Consider the following 18,563-nt stretch of genomic DNA (forward strand, 5'->3'; position numbering starts at 1 on the left):
AAAAAAAAAAAAAAAAAGAGGAGCTAGAAAAAAACTACAAAAAACAAGAGTTTGAGAATAATAAGTGCATAGAGGTGAGAAGGGAGACTGGGATGGTGGAAGGAAGAAAGAGGAATAGGATGGACATAAATAGGATGACCAGTAGCAAGGCTGTCTTTGCTAGAAGCTTGCACACATATCAGCCTTCCAAATACAAAGGTTCTATTAGTAAAATTTCAAACATTTTAGCATGTTTTACTTGATGTGCAAGCTAATGTGCACTGAGCGCAAATGCTTCAGTAGACTAAGATCTCCTAATATTTTGATAAAACAGATAGCTTCAATGGTGAGAATCCACAAACTACTAAGCTAGATAGTATTCCCCAAGATAGCGAGATTTTTCTAGAGGATTCCCCTAGGGTTGAAAAAAATAAGATTATTACTCCTGAATCTTCTTTTTTGGGATCTATTTTTGATAAATTTTATAGATGACGAATCTTCAGGAGTGCTAGCAGAATGATAGTGAATTTTTAGACATTTTCTTCCTTTAATTTTTTTTTCATGGAGGCATCAGTCTCTAAGTTTATTTTCCCTTCCTCCAGGGCCATTTGATAGTGAATTTTTAGACAAGCAGACCAAGTATCGCGGCTCGATTTCACCGCGTGGAACTTGAATGTCTCAGTTTTCAGCTACCATATGGCAGTTGATCATGAGACACAATTTGTATGGTGTTCATTAAGTTTTTTCCAATGATCAGAGTATATTTTTAAGCACGAGTTAAACTTAAGGTATAGATAAGGCTTGAGTTGAAGAAGGATTACGATTTACAAAATTAGGATGCGTTTGGGATAGCAGTGTCGCGCTAATACAGTGTCACCTCGATACGGTGTCGCGTCGTTGTGATGTCGCACCGTACTTTATGAAGTTTTACAAAACTGCATTTTGTCTGCATTTTCAAAAATTATGGTGGGAAGTTGTGCTTTGCAACCTGACCTAGTTAAGCGCCGTGGCCGCCAGAAAGTTGTGGTTTGATATTTTGAAAATAAAAAAAAATTGTAATAACCGTCGCAGATTTTTGAACAATGGTTTCTTCTGCATATGTTTCACATATGCTTCTTCAAACAACTAAAACTGCCCCAAATAAGTCCTTAGTATCATCCAGGTAAGGCTAATGTGGTTGGAGATGTTTTGAGCGGAAAATCTTCCACATATGCAGTTTTGATGATCACTCGGGAATACCAATTACATTGGAGAACAACTTTAACCTGAGATAATACATTCATGAGTTGATTCGATCATCAATCACTAGTCAATTCAACCAACAATAATGAATTAGATTCATGCAACTCAAAGAACAGATATATGTCTGCTACAACTTCAGGAACGGGTTAATAATGGATTTAGACCCAAATTCACCATTGAATTAATAAACACGTTAAGATTTAAGGATCGGCTACGTCGCACGGCCCAAGAAAGACTCAACCTGAGATAATTTGAGAAGCATGCTATACTCCATGTTCTATGCATCAAAGTTGTATCAAGATGTATCAAGTTCAAAAGAAGTTGTTCTGGTAGCCAAGCATGAAAAATAATGTAGCGAATATTATAGTCAAGTGTTTGCTTGCTAGATAGTCAAAGCAAAAAAATCAAAGACTTGGTGTTTTATCGCAGCCTTATCTCATTCCAGAATGAAAATGGGAGGAAAGCGCAATGTATTTAATATGTGGCTTGACTAGTAAAAACAAAGTCATGAAACAATTTGGGTTGTGGTTAATAGACTCATTGAGTTCGACCATATCCTATCAATCAAGTAGAACTATTCAGTAGAGAGTCAAGTTAAGATTTATATAGATATTATTGTTTGATCGTGTACATGGAATCCCAATAGTCATCATGATTGATCAATACAGAAGATGTACTTCCGAAGTATGAAGACAGGTGCGGGAAACTTAGAGCACTAAGTTGAACTTTAGTCTATTTTTCATCCTCAGGTGCATGGTCACTCAGAGCAGACCATTTAGATGTTAGAAGAAGTACTGAGAACATGCATTTTAGACTTTGGATATAGTTGTGAAGGCTACCATTAGTGGAGTTTCCTCATAAATCAATCAAGCATCGGGATGGTATTATATAAGGCTCTTTATGGAAGGAAGTGCAGGCCCAACCTATGTTGGTTCGAGATTAGTGAGAGGGTTATGCATGTCACAAACAATAGATGAAACTACTATGAAGGTTTGTCAAATTCGAAACTAGTTACATGTAGCTCAAAATTATAAAAAAGAATATTTGATCCTAAGTATAGAGAGATTGCACTTAAGGTAGGAGATCATGTCTCCCTCAATGTCTCACCTATGCATGGAGTCAAAAGATTTGGTCAAAGTGAAAAAACTGAACGTCACTTCAGCATCCATTTGAGGTAATCGAAAGAGTTGGCAGAGTATCATATAGATTAGTTCTTCCACCAAGACTTGCAAGAGTGGACAATGTTTTTCACGTCTCCCTACTTTTCCACCCTCACTAAGATATAAATTTGGGGATCAAATTCTTCTAAGAAACTTGTATGTAACCAAGAACAGTCGCAACCAATATTGTGTGAATCATGTGATCCTTTCTTCTCTTTCTTAACTCCTTCTCGATCAAGCTTTCTCGGGCTTGGCACCAACCGACTGCACAACTTTCTCCTTTTAATCATTCAAATCATGTGATCCCTTCCCGCTCAATCTCATTGACCACACTCCCATTATAAGAATTGAGGCTAGGGCATCATACTTTGTCGTGCCCCCTCTAGCCATCGAAACCCTCCTTGTTCCCTTCCATCCTCGGCTTCTCTACATCCGATAGAAAATTAAGGCTCCCCATGACCTTCCATCAATCTCACGTGAGGCGCAAGCCCTAACGCAACTGATGCATTCATTTTTCTTTTGTAAGACAACTGGTAACTCTCCTCTTCATCCCATTCTCCTCCTCAAAAATCTCAACTCATCTACCACTTGTGTATTGCTTCTCAAATACTCATCTCCTTATCACAGCACTCTTGGAGCTAGTGTTCTCCCCTTAATTAGAACCCACTTGGTTAAATGTGTGGATAACTTCTTCATTCCCTTCTTGAATTTAATTTCAAAAATTTACTAATTTATAAACTTTAATATATATATACCCCTCATTGTAAATATACCCCTCATTGTAAGTGGCTATAATTTGTTTAGATGTGGCATCTTTACATTTTTCTTATGGAATTTCAACAAAATCAATCAACAAAGAGGAAATTTGTTGAGGAACAATATTGCAGCGAAAAACTGGAAGACAATGACCATTTTAAGAAAAAAAAAAAAAGATTTAAAAATATTAAATTATTCATTAAGTTACCCGCAAATATAACAAGACCATCTGCAGAAACCCTTGCCAAGTCAGGCAGAGTTTTGTTTAGGTATTTCGGAGACTGATAATCCAGAGAATCTGATACGATCACAACAGAAAATGATTTCTTCCGGTAGGGTAGAGGAAACTTGATATCAGCCACACGAACAATGCCCTTCCTAACTAAGTTTCTACAGCTATTATCAGCATCCTTCAAATCGTATGGTTCAATGCCCCACGCTTCACTTTCTTCTTCTTTTAACAACCAGGAAACAACTAAACAAGTTTCAGGGCCCACATGCAGAACCTTGCGCATGCCCTCACCGTACACCTTCTTCAGTATAGGTATTGCTCTTTGAACTTCTGCAGTGCAAGAAATCCCTATATATATATATAATATATATATAAGCAGAAAGAAACAAGTTAATTAATCAGATAGAAAAAGGTTTATAGGTTATAAATTTAACATTAATTCATTGTTTTTATTATGTGAATCAAGATATTGTTTAAGGATACATTCATTTGTTTTGATTTTAACCGAACTTCCAAAATCTCAAAACTAAAATAAACAAAATTAATAGGTTTATGGAAACAAAAATTCCAAATCAAACAGAACTCAAACCAACCACATTAAATTGAAAAAATTAAAGTCTTTTCCAATTTGGTTCCGTTTTTAGAATTAGTGTTGCAGAACAACACAAAATTATATTAGAGGAATTTACATATCTAGCATATGATTCTTATCTATTTACATATCTTACACAAACTTTCATATTTACATACATGGCACTTCAGTGTTTTAAATTTATGCATAAAAAGATGTATTTCAATTTTAAAGTGGCAATAATGCTATTTTTTATGTGATATTAAAGATTTGTACGATATGCGTGTATATGATCTGTAAATATGCATATAAATGCCCCATTATATTATTGCATTATTGGTATCACAACGATGAACAACATAAACACTTGGATTTAATAAATACAACCGAGAGTATGCCAACCATACCTCGGTAATGTGTAATACATGTGCTCATTCTATGCGTGAGGACATCTAAATGGTGAGATATAGCAAGTCAATCATGCACAAGGTATTCTGTGTGAGGGTGTGTAACGTTGCTGGTCAACTGTGCGAGTGTATGTGTTCAAAAGGACGACAGTCGGAGCTAAGAGGCAGTTAATTGAAAGGATTTATGGTGTACCGTAAATTATTTATAGGGATTTGAGGAAATTATGTGTTTGGTATGAAGAAGTACAAATATAATGTATGGTTTCAATGAATTTAAAGTTCACTCTTTAGTTTATTTTGTCTAAATTTAGAATTCGGTCGATTTGACTGAATTTGAATTATATTGTAAAATGTTATCGGCAAACTGTCACCCATCACCACCCCCCCTCCCCTCCCCCCGCCGCCCTTTGACGCAACCGTCACCGCCCGCCGATGAATTGTCGCCGCTACCTGCTGCCTCCCAAATAAAGTCTTATATTATTTTCGATCCACTTCAAATGAAGAAAAAAAAATAAAATCCCGCGTTTATTTTACAGTGATCCAAACAACCATAAAATAATTCAAAGATATTATAATAACAGTACTCTGCAAATATTTTACATTGTATTTCATTTTCAGCAAACCAAACAACCCCTAAATCATTTCACATCCTAGTTGACCGTGCAGAGGTGTGCAAGGCAAATGACCTGCTACGAAACACATATGCTTATGAGTCTAATTAGTAGTAAATAGTAGTATTACACCACTGCCTATGATATTATGTGTCGTCTAATGGCCTGGTGTATGAAAGAATATGTTCATGAGAATAAGTTTGATGTGTGTTGTCCGCCTGAACTGGTTGAACAGGTTTTGGGTTAGATTAGGAGGGTCGACTATGTTGGATGGAGCCCGGTTCACGACCCCAGCTCTCGCTCCCGCCTTCCCGCTTCCGCTCCTTTCCCGTTTCGCGAATCGGCGCCAACCTTGTCACGTCTCTAGCTCCTCTGTCGCGAAATATCGCAAACTATTCTCGCCTTCCCTGTTTCCGCAAAGCGAAGCATCTCTTCGCTTGTTTTAAGTCGCGAATAGAAGAGGAAGAAAGTATAGCGAGGTATCGCAGGGCTCTCCTTGAGATTTTGCACGGCCCTTTTTTGTGTTCTTCTTCAGGCTTCCTCGGGATAGAGGAAGAGAAGTGCAAGCAGTAGTTCCGTGCAGCAGAAGGAAGAAAGAAAAAGAAGAAGATTGTTCTTTTTCCCTTGACTTCTTCTAGGTGGCTTATGGTAGAAGAGAAATTGAGTTTATTTCTCTCATAAGTTTATCTTTTTCGGTGTATCTCGGTGTAGAGAGAGAAGAAGAGAGAGCAAGGAAGTGAGAGATCCCTCTTGTAAGTCGAGACGATCGACTGGTATATATTCCTCAAATACGTGGAATAGTCAATTTGCCGAACCACGTAAATTTGTGTGTCCCGCTCTGTCTTACTGTTTTCTGGTGTGAATTTGCTCGTTATATTTTTCGCTTCGTCAAAGATCGTTTTTCTATGTTATATATATATATATATATATATATATATATATATATATATATTACAACAACTGATATCAAAGCCGTGTTTCAAATCTGAGGAAGAATCATGGTTGTAGAAGAAGTGAAAGTTTCAGGGATCGAGAAATTTGATGGCACGGATTTTGATTATTAGAGGATGCAGTTAGAGGACTACCTTTATGGGAAAAAACTTAATCTTCCGTTATTGGGAAAAAAACAAGAAAGAATGGATGAGGCTAAATGGAATTTGTTAGATCGACGGGTTCTGGGAGTTATTCGATTGACCCTATCGAAGTTCATTGCACACAACGTCGTCAAGGAGAGGACGACTGTAGATCTCATGATAGTTATCAAAAATGTATGAAAAGTCATCGGTGAATAACAAAATGTACTTGATGAAGAAGTTATTCAATTTGAAGATAGTGGAAGGTATTTTTGTTGCTCAACACCTGAATGATTTCAATACTATCACAAATCAATTGTCGTTTGTTGAAATTGATTTTGATGATGAGATACGTGCGCTGATATTGTTGGCATCATTGTCAAATAATTGGGAAGTCATGAGGATGAAAGTTAGCGGTTTTGCAGTTAAATCTAAATTAAAATATGATATTCGTGATTTAATTTTGGCTGAGAAGGTGCGAAGAAAAGATTCTGGCGAGATCTCAGGTTTGAGTTCGGCACTGAATGTTGATTTCAGAGGGAGATCACTTGAGAGGAACTCGGACACGAACTCAAATAGAGGGAGGTCAAAATCAAAGTCTGGTCAGCAGGCAACCTGCTGGAATTGTGGCAATGTTGACCACATAAAGAGAAACTCTAGGAATCACCATAATATAGAGAATAATGGCGCAAATGTAGCATCTGAAGAAATACAGAATGCACTATTATTGGCAGTTCATAGTTCTGTTGATGATGGAAGTGAATAGGAGAGTTGGTCTGGGGCACCTATTCCTATTATTCCTAGACAGATGGTGGAGAACCACAGAACTATGAAGAAATCATGCAAGATGAAAGTTTGAGCAAGTGGGAGCTAGCAGAACTTTCATCAGGAAAGAATGCATGACACAGCAAGTGGGTGTACCATGTGAAGACTGAATTTGATGACAGTAAATGATACAAGGTTAAACTTATTGAAAAAGACTTTCAAGAGAGACATGATATTGCCCATGCAGTGAGAGTTGCAAGCAGAGAAAAGAGTAATCTAAGAAATAACTTGAAGGTGCAAGGCTATGAGGACCCTGCTGATATGTTGACTAAGAGTGTTACTCTTGAGAAACTGAAGTTGTGCACGGCTTCAGTTGGCCTTCTGATATAAAGACAGGGCTTTGAGGTGCAGAGGTGGAGGATTAATGTTTGAAGAAAAATGCGAAGCCGCCAGTGGAGGATATCAGTTTGACGAAGGAGATGTTGCCGCTTGTGTACAGGTCTCCAAGTGGGATAATTGTTGGATGGAGCCCAGTTCGCGACCCCAGATCTCGCTCTCGCCTTCTTGCTTCCCCTCCTTTCTCATTTCGTGAATCAACGCCAACCTTGTCGCTTCTCCCGCTCCTCTGTCGAGAAATATCGCGAACTGTTCCCGCCTTCCCTGTTTCCTCAAAGCGAAGCATCTCTTCGCTTGTTTTAAGTCGCGAACAGAAGAGGAAGAAAGTATTGCGAGGTATCGCAGGGCTCTCCTTGAGATTTTGCACGGCCCTTTTTTATGTTCTTCTTCGGGCTTCTCGGGATAGATGAAGAGAAGTGCAAACAACGGTTCCTTGGGCAGAATGAAAAAGAAATAAGAAGAAGATTGTTCTCCCTTAGCTTCTTCTTAGTGACTTGTGGCAAGAGAAATAGGTTTTATTTCTCTTGTAAGTTTATCTTGTTTGGTATATCTCGGTGTAGAGAGAGAAGAAGAGAGAGCAACGAAGTGAGAGATCCCTCTTGTAAGTCGAGACGATCGACTGGTGTAAATTCCTCAAGTAGTAAAATCATCTGCAACTTCGTATACATAGGCAAATTGTCGAACCATGTAAATCTGTATTTCACTGTCTTACTGTTTTCAGGTGTGAATTTTCTTGTTCTATTTTTCGCTTCGTCGGAGATCTTTCTTCTATTATATATATATAGTCCTCCTAGGGTATATCACAACAGACTAGTCCTCCTAGGGCTTGGGGTTGCCGCCCAAGTGGGTGGCGTCCCCCTTCTTTTACCTAGTTTATTTACATGTTGTTTCTAAGTGTTTTAGGATAATTCTTATTTTCAAATTTCTGTCTAGCTTAGCGGCTGCTTTCCCATTCTAGGGCTATATCCAAAGACAAGAGATGCTTTAGTTGTAACTTGACCTATGGTAGTGTGTATCCTTCGCCCCCCCCACCCCCTCGCTTTCACTCGCAGCCTACCTGGTCCCTACTGCCCTCCAAATAGCCGCCCTCTCCCCTCCCAACTACCCGCCAACCACACCTTACTTTCCCAAAACTATAGCCACCTTCGTCATACCCCCTCAACTCCTTAATTCTAGCCCAAATTAGGTGTTTGTGTTGTGTTTTCTCTCTTCATCTCTTGCTTTCCATAAGTATCTTTTGCAAACCCTACTAGATCTTAGTAATAAAGTCTTGTTTCGTTGTCGTTTGATTAACTGCGGCATCATTTGATATTATAACTAGTCTAACCCTAGTTCTATCCTAGTGCTCTAGCATCCAACTTACCTTCACACCCCCAAAATTCTTTTTGTTCCCCATTCCAATACTCTTCCACTCCCACCAATCCAAACACTAACCATGCCACCAAGGAGACGCATGTTGAAACTTACCCTGGAAGAGATACAGTGAGAGATTCGTTGACTTCAACAAGTGCTTGTGGAGATTAATGATGAGACCCAAAAAATTAGGCTCGATCAAGATGCAGAGAGTTAAAGAGGAGAAATATAAGAGAATTTGAACCCCTTCCATTGAGAGGACTTCAGTAATGAGGAGAACAGATCGCGACGCGTCGAAATTCATTATCAGGGAGGCAATGTATAGAGGACAGAGAATTTGGAAAGAAAAAGGATCTATCGGAGTACGAATGAGAGATGGATCCAAATGATTTCATCGAATTGTTGCAATCGATTCAGAAAATCTTCAAGTATAAAGAGGTGCAAGAAGACAGGAGGGTGAACCTCACGGCCATCAAACTAAAAAAATTGCTTCTTTGTGGTGCAAAAATTTGCAAAGGTAAGGGAGACAAAGAAGTGATAAGATTACTATATGGGACAAGATGAGGAAGGAGATGCAAAGGAAATACTTACCTCACTACCGTCAAGAAATGCTTCTGAGGCTCAACACCTACAACAAGAGATCTATAAGTAGAGGAGTTAACGATATAATTTGAGCAGCTTCGGGTGAAATGCAAGTTGGTCGATCCATAGGTACATATGATATCCCAATATTTGAGAGGCTTGAAACCAACTATTAGTAATGGTGTTTAACTGCATCCCTATTGCTCACTAGCAAATATTCAGGCCTTAGCCTAGAAGGTGGAGAGACAGCTGAAACAAAACAAACAAGCGCCCTCATTCAGACAACCACTTACAGTTGCAACTACGAACAATGTTACCTTTAAAGGAGTTGGGAAGACTGGACAGTGGCATGATAGGACAAATCTGAGAGGAAATAAGCCCGAGAAGAGTAACGCACCCGGTACAGTGTCTGTCATGAGATGTTTTATCTGTCATGGCTTCAAAAACATAGCCTCCAACTGCCCTACAAGCCGAATTGTTTCTTGCACTGAGCAGAGTGACGTTGAGGAAGTGAGGAGGAAACAATGAAAGATCGGGATGAGGAGCATCAAATCTAGGGAGATGAGGGAGAGATGCTAGTCATAAGGAGGGTCCTACAAACTGAAATAGAGAAGGATCATTCGTGGCTAAGGCTAGCATTTTCAGCACCAGGTGCGGCATGAGAGGGAAGGTGGGTAGCCTGATTATTAATGATGGGAGTTGTGAGAATGTGGCATCCACTCTGATTGTAAAGAAACTGGACTTGGTCATACATAAGTACTCTCAACCTTATTTCCTTAGTTCAAAATGAAAAATGAGAAACGGTTGGATCAATGGTGCTTCGTTGAGTTTTCTATTAGAGACCAGCTAAAAGAGCGGGTGTGATGCGACGCGATACCCATTGATGCTTGCCATATTTTGTTGGAAAAGTCATGGCAGTTATATTGCAAGGCTCGGTATGACGAGTTCAAAAACATTCATTTGTTCAAGAAGGATGGAATACACATAGTTATTTTGCCCTTCAGGGACTCGAGAGCAGTAGATATCATAGAGGAGACAGTAGTCCCATGAGCCCCTTTTATGTAGTTCGTACAAGAGGCACTAGTGGCAATGGCTTTAGGCCTCATTTGAGACAATGGCAAACCTCCTTTTTGTTGCATAGAATGGCATGAGAATGCTCTACACTCGATTTGTGCAACAATGTCTCTGAAAGATGCTTTGTCGTAATGTCATTTCTTCCCCATTTTAAATCGCGATTCGGCCCGCATTCCCTTCTATTCCACTATTTTGCATATGAAAATGTCCAAATCGGCTTTCAATGTTGAGCACCATGACCTTCCTCACAAACTTAAATTGAGGGGAGGAGTTGTAAAACCATGTGACTCATAGCACATGGTGCTACCACCACCGTCTGGCACCACTCCCAATTCCGATTACGTTGTTGCTGACGGTGCAGCAATGTTTCGGCTTGTATTTAGAAAAATAGAGCATAATGAAGCCTGAAAAAGCTCCGCCTCTAGCCTGCATGATGTTGTTAGACTGATAAATACCAGCTTCTACCGATGAAGTGTATTCCATATCTAGGTACGGATGGACATCAGAGAAGCAGTCTGTCAATTTCATCATTACTTGATCTGTATCCTTCACTAAAGCAGGCACTATCCAAGGTGCGTAAGTGACGGTGTCTTTTTCATCAATGACACTAAAAAATAGGACAAGGTAAGGGGACGGGGGATTCAAACAAGCAGTGATAGGGACACAATGGTATCGGCATGCGAGAGGATTGGCAGAGTGGATATCAACGCGCAAGAAGAGTAGATCAACTTTGCAGGTGACAGCTATCAAAGCTTGTTTGTAGACCTCACAGGGCTCCTTTAGTGTTACATTTGTAATTGACGTCAACAAGTGACAACAAGAATGTCGATTGTAGATACTCTCTCCTGCGAGGAACCTGTGAATTGGAGATGGATGGATATTTTAGTCATTTGTATTTGAAAAGCTATAACTAATAAAATTAAAAAAATTTCTATTCAAGCGGGTTATCAATTTTATTAACGAAAATTTTATATAAGTTGTTTATTTTGAAAAGGGAATTTTATAAGAGAAGAAGCTTCCTTAAATGAAGCCTCAGTAATGTTAGAGGAAATTGAGGAGGAAATCCATATCCTAGTGACTTTCAAGTCGTGGTGACTAAAAGCCTCCCAAAGGGATTGCCACTGTCGAGGGACATTCAGCATGCCATAGTATGTCCAGTAAGAACATTCATAATTAAAGCAAAAAAATATGGACTAATGTAATCTAATTAAAATAGAAAAATACTAGAGCCTATTTGGGATCACTTTGTGTTTTCTTTTTTCATTTTTGTTTTTAGTCTGCTTTGCTTTTGTTTTGTTTTATGTTTTTCTGTTGTTAGAAAACGTGTTTGATATTGTTATGATTTATATGTTTTTAAAAATAAAAAATATAAAATATGTTTAGTTGCATATTTTTTATTTATTTAATGAAAAAATTATTATTTTTTTATAAAATGGTTGGATCCACGTGCGCTTTAGTATTAAACTCTACCGCCCATGACGTATACAACGTCTTCATTGCTCCACTCAGCAAAAAACATTATTGTGGGCGGGTGGACATCTTCATTGCTCCACTCAGGGAATGTTCCAAAAAACATGTTTTTAAAACAATAAAAATTGAACTTTTGTGTTTTTAATGTTTTGAAAGCAAGATTTATGTGTTTTAAAAACATAATTAAAAAAACAAAATGGAATAAACAAACAATATTTTTGGATTTGTTTTCTATTTGAAAACTTTTTTTGTTTTCAAAAAAAAAAATCAGAACACGAAAGGTAATCTCAAACAGGACCTTAGTCAATCCTCCTTGTATTCAAGCACAGATAATAGCTCTAATATACATATCTATAATGATTTGAATATAAGCAATATCAAAACCTTTCTTTTCTAGAACTCTCCAAAATACTTATCTTCTTATCATAAGTTTTTTTTCTAAATCAACAAAAAATATATGTAGATCCTCCTTAGTCCCTCTTTACTTCTCCAATATCAAACATTTAGATAATTGTATAGCTTTCATAGTAGACTTTCTCAGCATGAATCAAAATAATTTTGAGAAATTTTTGTATCAAGTCGTACTTTATGTTCAATTACTCTATCTCATAACTTTAACACATGACACATTAAATAATTCATCTATAATTTGCATTCTCAGGTATCTCATTTATTCTTAAAAATATAAACCCAAAGACTTTTCTCTACTCATGAGGCATCTTCTTGGTTTTAAAATAAGATTAAGAAAATTAATAAGCTAAGAAATTCCCAAATCACCTAAATATTTTCATACTTCTATTGAAATATCATGATGTCTTAATATTTTTCCACATTTTGTTTTCTTTAAAGCCTCTGCAACTAATGTAGCGATATAAATAAAAAGTTTGTTATTATTGAAGATATTAAGATAACTAAAATCGATCCTATTTTTATCATCTACATTGAAAAGTTTATTAAAATATTTCACACACTTATGTTGAATATTCTCATCGAAGATTTTTTTTTCATCATTATAACAATTTACTTGAATTAAATCTTTATTTTTTTTTTAAATTTTTTACTTGGCTAATTCATACATGTATCTTTCACCTTCTTTAGAATATAATTTATTATAAAGATCATTAAAAACAAAATTCTTAGCATCACAAATTATTCTTTTAGATTCCTTACAGGCTATTTATTTATTTCAACTTTTCAAGCTTTTACATCTAATCCAAGTTATAACAAAATTTAATATTTTTATATTTCTTGCACATTATTATTCCACCACCAACTCTTTTTATTCATAAGAGTTTTTTTTTTTATTATACAAGCACATCTTTTGCAACTTGCTTGATAGTACTCGGTATTTTATCTCACATAATATTAGCTTCTTCATGAAAAACCCAAATATTAAAATCTTGAATTTTGCTAATAAAAATAATTTTATTTGTGTATTTTCAATGCTCTCATTTAAATCTACAATGATAGTTCATTGTATTTTTCATCCTTAAACCCTTCATCTTAAAATCCAAATTCGATAAACGATGTTAGATACTTAAATTTGCACTTGAAATAACCTTACAATCTTTACAATCTCTACGATTTTCCATAAGAAAAAAATCAATTTATCTTTTTATTAGATTTATTTTTATAAGTGATAATATGTAAATCTCTTTTTATAAATAAAGCATTAGCAATAATAAAATCACAAGTCCATAATACTTAGACAAATTTACAACACACTCCAATAAATAACTATAATTATAATTAATCATTGAGACCTCACATACTCTTTATGGTTGATTCATCTTCCTCATGTATCTGCACTGCATCATTTATTTTCATTAGTTCCCTCTTACAAGAATTTTAGTAACACTATATTATACAGGAGATAAAATAAACTTAAAAGATGTCAATAATCCACTTACTTCTAAAGATGATGTTATTAAGCCCTAAGGTGTTGGTCATAAAAGAGAAGATAAAAAATAGTTAATCAGGGGGAAACCTTTTAACATGAAATATATTTCTAATTATGGTAAAAAAGTATCTTGAGGGTTGACACCACAAATAAGATGCATGATATAAATAAGGAAAACAATCTCCATCTGATTAGACGGATGGTTCCACAACCTGTAAAATGGGTGCTAACCAAGGCGCATGCCATTCGACCACCCATTTACTTATAAGAAACCTCAGAATTGTAAATGGTCAAATTATACAAATGAAAATTACTGTTGTCACCTGACTTGAAATGATAATGTTTAAAGCAAAGAACACTATAGTTTACTTCTAAAAACCCTATTATCAAAATAAAAGCTGACATAATGAGCAATTGTTGCATTTTGGAAATGTAAATAAGCATTGAAAAATAAATTACTACTACAATAGAAAGGCCTACCTTCACCTCTGCTCAAAGCTTCTTTTTCACCGTTATAACCTGTCCATGCAACATTAAAGATATTTTTGAGGGGGTATGAATGATTCATCGGTAAAAAATATAATGAAGGAAAAAAAAATAGTAGTGGTAACTGCCAAATTCCCCAATGTTGTTTGCTAATAAAGTATTTTTCATAGAGTGTGCGCATACCTGAGCCACTATAGGTGTATGCAATGACAAGAAAGGCACCCTGAATTTCGTGTGGGCAAAAAAAAAGCAAAGAAATGAAGGAAATTTCATGAAATTATATAATGCATTGCTGATCATGAAAGAAGACCAAATCATGAAAAAAATGAAAAGATTAGAAATAAATTACCACGAGAACAAGTCCAATTGTTAGAAAGGATGATGAGCGGGACTTTTGTAACGACGAGCTCACCAAAGGAATGCTTCCATTATCAGCCGTATGTCTATATGGTAGTGCCCTTCTAAACATGAAGTTTAGTCTGCATGGGAAATCAATAAAAACATCTCAGAATTTCAAGAAGGATTTCAAATGATCTAACATGGAAATTTTTTATTTTTAGAAGCTGAAAAAAATATTTGTGGACTAACAATAATTTAAAAAAAGCATAGTTTAGGAGTGGAGGACAAGGCATTTATAACAATAGTTTAGTAAAAGTCATAAGTCTAGATTATGTGAAACCAAGATGTTCTTCAAGTACCTTTCTTTTTGAGCCACACGTACGAATTATTGGAGTCATGCAAGTTGAGTATTATGTAGGTTTGTTCTTGAACTAGGCTAGCATTTTTTCTATATGTTGATTTGACCTTACCTAACTACTACATTGACAACTACCTTAATATTTGACCGCCACCAAATGTATTGTATAGGTTTGTGCTTGAACTAGCCTAGCAATTTTTCTATTTGTTGATTTGGCCTTACTTTAGCTACTACATTAAAAACTGCCTCTGTATTTGATCGCCCCCTCACCAGCTCCCCTATCTCCTAATTAATGTTATAGGGCAACACTATGCCTTGGATCCACCCATCTTTTGAGAACCTTCTTTGAAAAATCTAGAAAACATTGAAAATCATCAAAGATGCTGAAGCTCCAACCCATTCCTCTTTACATAGCGGTCACATTCTTCTTACATGTTATCTTATACCGTACTCGATGATAGAATACAAGCATTTAGATTGAGCATATGACTCTCTTGTGTGCTTTCCATGCCAAGTGAATTACAACTTAAATGTGTATGTTTCTAAACCTTGGAGAAATACTTAGCATAGAAAGACTGCATCAAAGGACTTTCCACAGAGGTCTACTTCAATTATATCTTAATCCATGTATATAAAAAATGGTCTGCATGGATCTCGAAACAATTCAATAGTCGGCCACCTCACTTCAGTCGACCGATCAAGCTCTCTCCCTCGGTCACCTTACTTCAGTCTACCGGCCAAACTCTCTCCCTTAGCTACCTCATTTCAGTCGGCCGGCCAATTTTCTCCTTCGGCTAGCCAGATAATCACGTTCAAGCAACCATCATCTTCAGAAAATTCACATATAAGTCACTTAATTTCTTATGTATTGAATGTCATCGGGAGCAAGGCGAAGAAACATAAACCTGAAAGCCTGCACTGATCTCGAGACAATCCAACCATCGAAATAAAGAGACTAAAATGTCATTTGTTTCTCTCTTCAAAATATAGCAAATATGTAATTTTGGACAGTTTTTATCCCTCATATATTCTATAAATAGGAAGGTTTCATATAGCCTTTTTTTTTGTGGGGGGTGGGGGGGGAGATGTGGGGCACCCCTCATTTGTAACCTCAAATTTTATGGAATAAAATGGGTCCACAAGCTCGAGAACACCCCATTTCCGCAGTCGAGGGAAGTCCTCCTCCCCTCTTTCTTCTCTCGCTCTCTCTCTCTCTCTCTCTCTCTCTCGCTCTACTCCTTGGGAACGGTCTACTGGACAGATATGGATTCAACATCCTAAAAGATGCGGTGAGCGTGGATCATGTCGTCAACAAAAAAACGAACAACACCGATGGACAAAATTCTTTAAGAGAAACACTCCTAGCCAAAAAACACAAGGGGTACTGACACTACAACAGATTGCTTGGCCGACCGATTTAACAGATTATTGAGCTTCTAATTTGAAGGCCGAAAACTTTGAAACACATAACCAGAGAGCATCATCATGCCCAAATAGAAACTTGCTCTTGAGAATGGAGAATACCTCGTGGTTAAGCTTGTCGGTGCTAAGGCTGGGTTCCTCTTCTCCATCCTTGCTCGACACTAACATCCCCTTTGCGTCTAGCATCACCGCCTATCTCCAAAAGTCCAAACTAAAAGAACAATCGGTAACTGCGCACTCCTAAAATTTTTCGGTGCTAACATCAGCTTCAAAATCCCAACTTGGAATAAGTTGAAACTATCTTTACTTACCTTCTCCACCCGCCTTTCCTCACTTTCTAAACTCACCCTCTCCCTCTCGCCATTATCCTCCCTTGCTTCTTTTCTTCAAACAACTCTGCCTTAAAATTCCGCCACAGTGACGCTTCCGCTTTTACGGCCGGAAGTCGTCTTCTCCCCTTTTCCCTTTTAATTTCTCCATGAGAACAGAGCACACATTTCCTCTGGTCGACGATCTTGCCGACCAACCATCTCAAGTTGTCGGCGACTCTTGCATTAGCCGACAATCCTTCTGTTGATCGGTCTCCTTATGACTAGCAATGTCTCCTCTGCAACGATCGTTCGATCAGCCGACAGTACATCCCACGACAGCTCCTAGTTCGGCAAACAAACTTAAATTCAGTCGACTACGTCTCCCTTAACCAGCCACCAAAAGCTAGAACAACACAACCGGACTTCGAGTGTCAGACTCAACTCGTCGTCAGTGAGCAAGCGGACCATTGGAAAGATCCTTCAGAGCTGGTTTGCCTTCATCTCCCGCAGTGAGATCCTCTAAGCAAAAGAAAGTAGCTCTTTCGACTCCCCGGTCAGCTCGCCTGTTTTCTTGTCTTGAGAAGACGCCTAACCCGTCGCGAGAAGACTCGACGGTCACTCGCCTCTTCAACTAGTCAACTCGACGGCTGATTACCTCACCTCTGGCCCACATCGCTGGTCGGGCTTACTCGTTTGCCAAAAAAAAAATCTTCGTTGTATTGTTGTTTCCTAAACATTCGTAACAGTCGCCCCGCCACATTGGTCGACCGCCTCGCCTGCCAACTCCCCTGCACTCAAGTCAACTTATCATCTGACCTGTTTTACCTAGGTGATTTCACTGTCGAACTAGAAATCACATGAATGAAAAGCTAGCAATCCAAGCTCTGAATGAAGTTAATGAAGTTCATTAAAAAGGTATAATTAAGAAAAATTGTTAGGGCAAATTAGAGAACCACTGTGACAAAGGATCAAACTTCGTAGATCCCAAAACAAAATAAATTTGAAAGTTGATAGAAAACGTCAGATTCTCTCTCTATCGGACGAGATCTAGTCAAGCAGAAGCAGCCTTCCGCGCCACCCGCCTCATCGACAGCCAATCTTCGGACCAGACGCAACCTCCCTTAGGCCATCTCAAAAGATGATAGATTTACATACTAACACTCAATTCTTACGTATTTTTATATTTACATACATACCACACAAATTTTATATTTTTATATGTTTACTTAATTCTTACATGTTTACATGTCACTTAATTTATATGTGTGCATCCGGAGGTTACCCGTCGATCGACCACTTACCTGTTGACAGCCCGCCATACAATTCTGGAAGGCCAAAAAATCCAATCAGCTAGCCTCTTTTCTGTCAAGCAAAACTTTTTTGCCTAGACGCCCTGCACCAGCCAACCTCTTTACGGTCGGTCACCCAACTCCGGCCGGCAGCTTACTTTCGGCCAACTAGCTTCAATCGGTCGGCCACTAAAAAGAATAAAAAACTTTACATCCGGTCACCCTCTGACTGGCATTTATCCGGCCGCTCGCCCATCAGGCCGCTCCGCTCTTATTCAAAACCATGAAGATATGAAATCCAGAATTATCAAGTCTGAGGCTTCATCTTGTCCAAACCAACTACCTAGCAAAGGTTGTTCAAACGAGGGAGTTTTACATACTTGTCATTCAATTCATATACATATTTACATATCTAACACTCAGTTTTTATATGGACTTACTTGTATACCACTCAATTCTTATATGTATATACTTACATATCACCAAGTTATTTGGTGATCCTTCAACAGACTACCCTCCAACAGGTGCCAATCCTCGGACGACCGCTGCTCCGGTTGTCTCCGACCGACCTCTCCGATCGAGCACCAACTTTCAGTTGGTCATCTACCTCTGACCGTCCGACCGACCATTTCCAATCAGATAAGTCTTACACACATCACGCAATTTTCTATATATCTAACATCTCAAATTTTGTTTATTTTCTGCAAGCCTCTCAAAAGAAGAAAGATTTACATACATACCACTCAATACTTACATATTCATATATATATATATATATATATATATA

At 37.7% G+C, this 18,563-nt stretch overlaps 1 protein-coding gene across 5 annotated transcripts in view; it reads right to left on the reverse strand.

The window, feature by feature from the left end:
* Window positions 1-18,563, reverse strand: part of LOC110018189 (uncharacterized protein At3g49720-like) — a 38,957-nt gene that overhangs the window by 17,685 nt on the left and 2,709 nt on the right. For 3 of the 5 annotated variants that reach the window (XM_020715423.1, XM_020715422.1, XM_020715426.1), the window contains exons 2-5: window positions 14,407-14,536; window positions 14,241-14,280; window positions 14,052-14,090; window positions 3,346-3,717 (exon numbers count right to left, since the gene is read on the reverse strand). In XM_020715423.1, the coding sequence (XP_020571082.1) occupies window positions 3,346-3,717; window positions 14,052-14,090; window positions 14,241-14,280; window positions 14,407-14,526 (571 nt within the window). In that variant the 5' untranslated portion in view covers window positions 14,527-14,536. The remainder of the gene's footprint in view (window positions 1-3,345; window positions 3,718-14,051; window positions 14,091-14,240; window positions 14,281-14,406; window positions 14,537-18,563) is intronic. The other 2 variants (XM_020715424.1, XM_020715425.1) reach the window with 2 other exon arrangements.

The sequence above is a fragment of the Phalaenopsis equestris genome, unplaced genomic scaffold, assembly GCF_001263595.1.
Source record: "Phalaenopsis equestris unplaced genomic scaffold, ASM126359v1 Scaffold000006, whole genome shotgun sequence".
In the NCBI taxonomy this organism is placed as follows: Eukaryota; Viridiplantae; Streptophyta; class Magnoliopsida; order Asparagales; family Orchidaceae; genus Phalaenopsis; species Phalaenopsis equestris.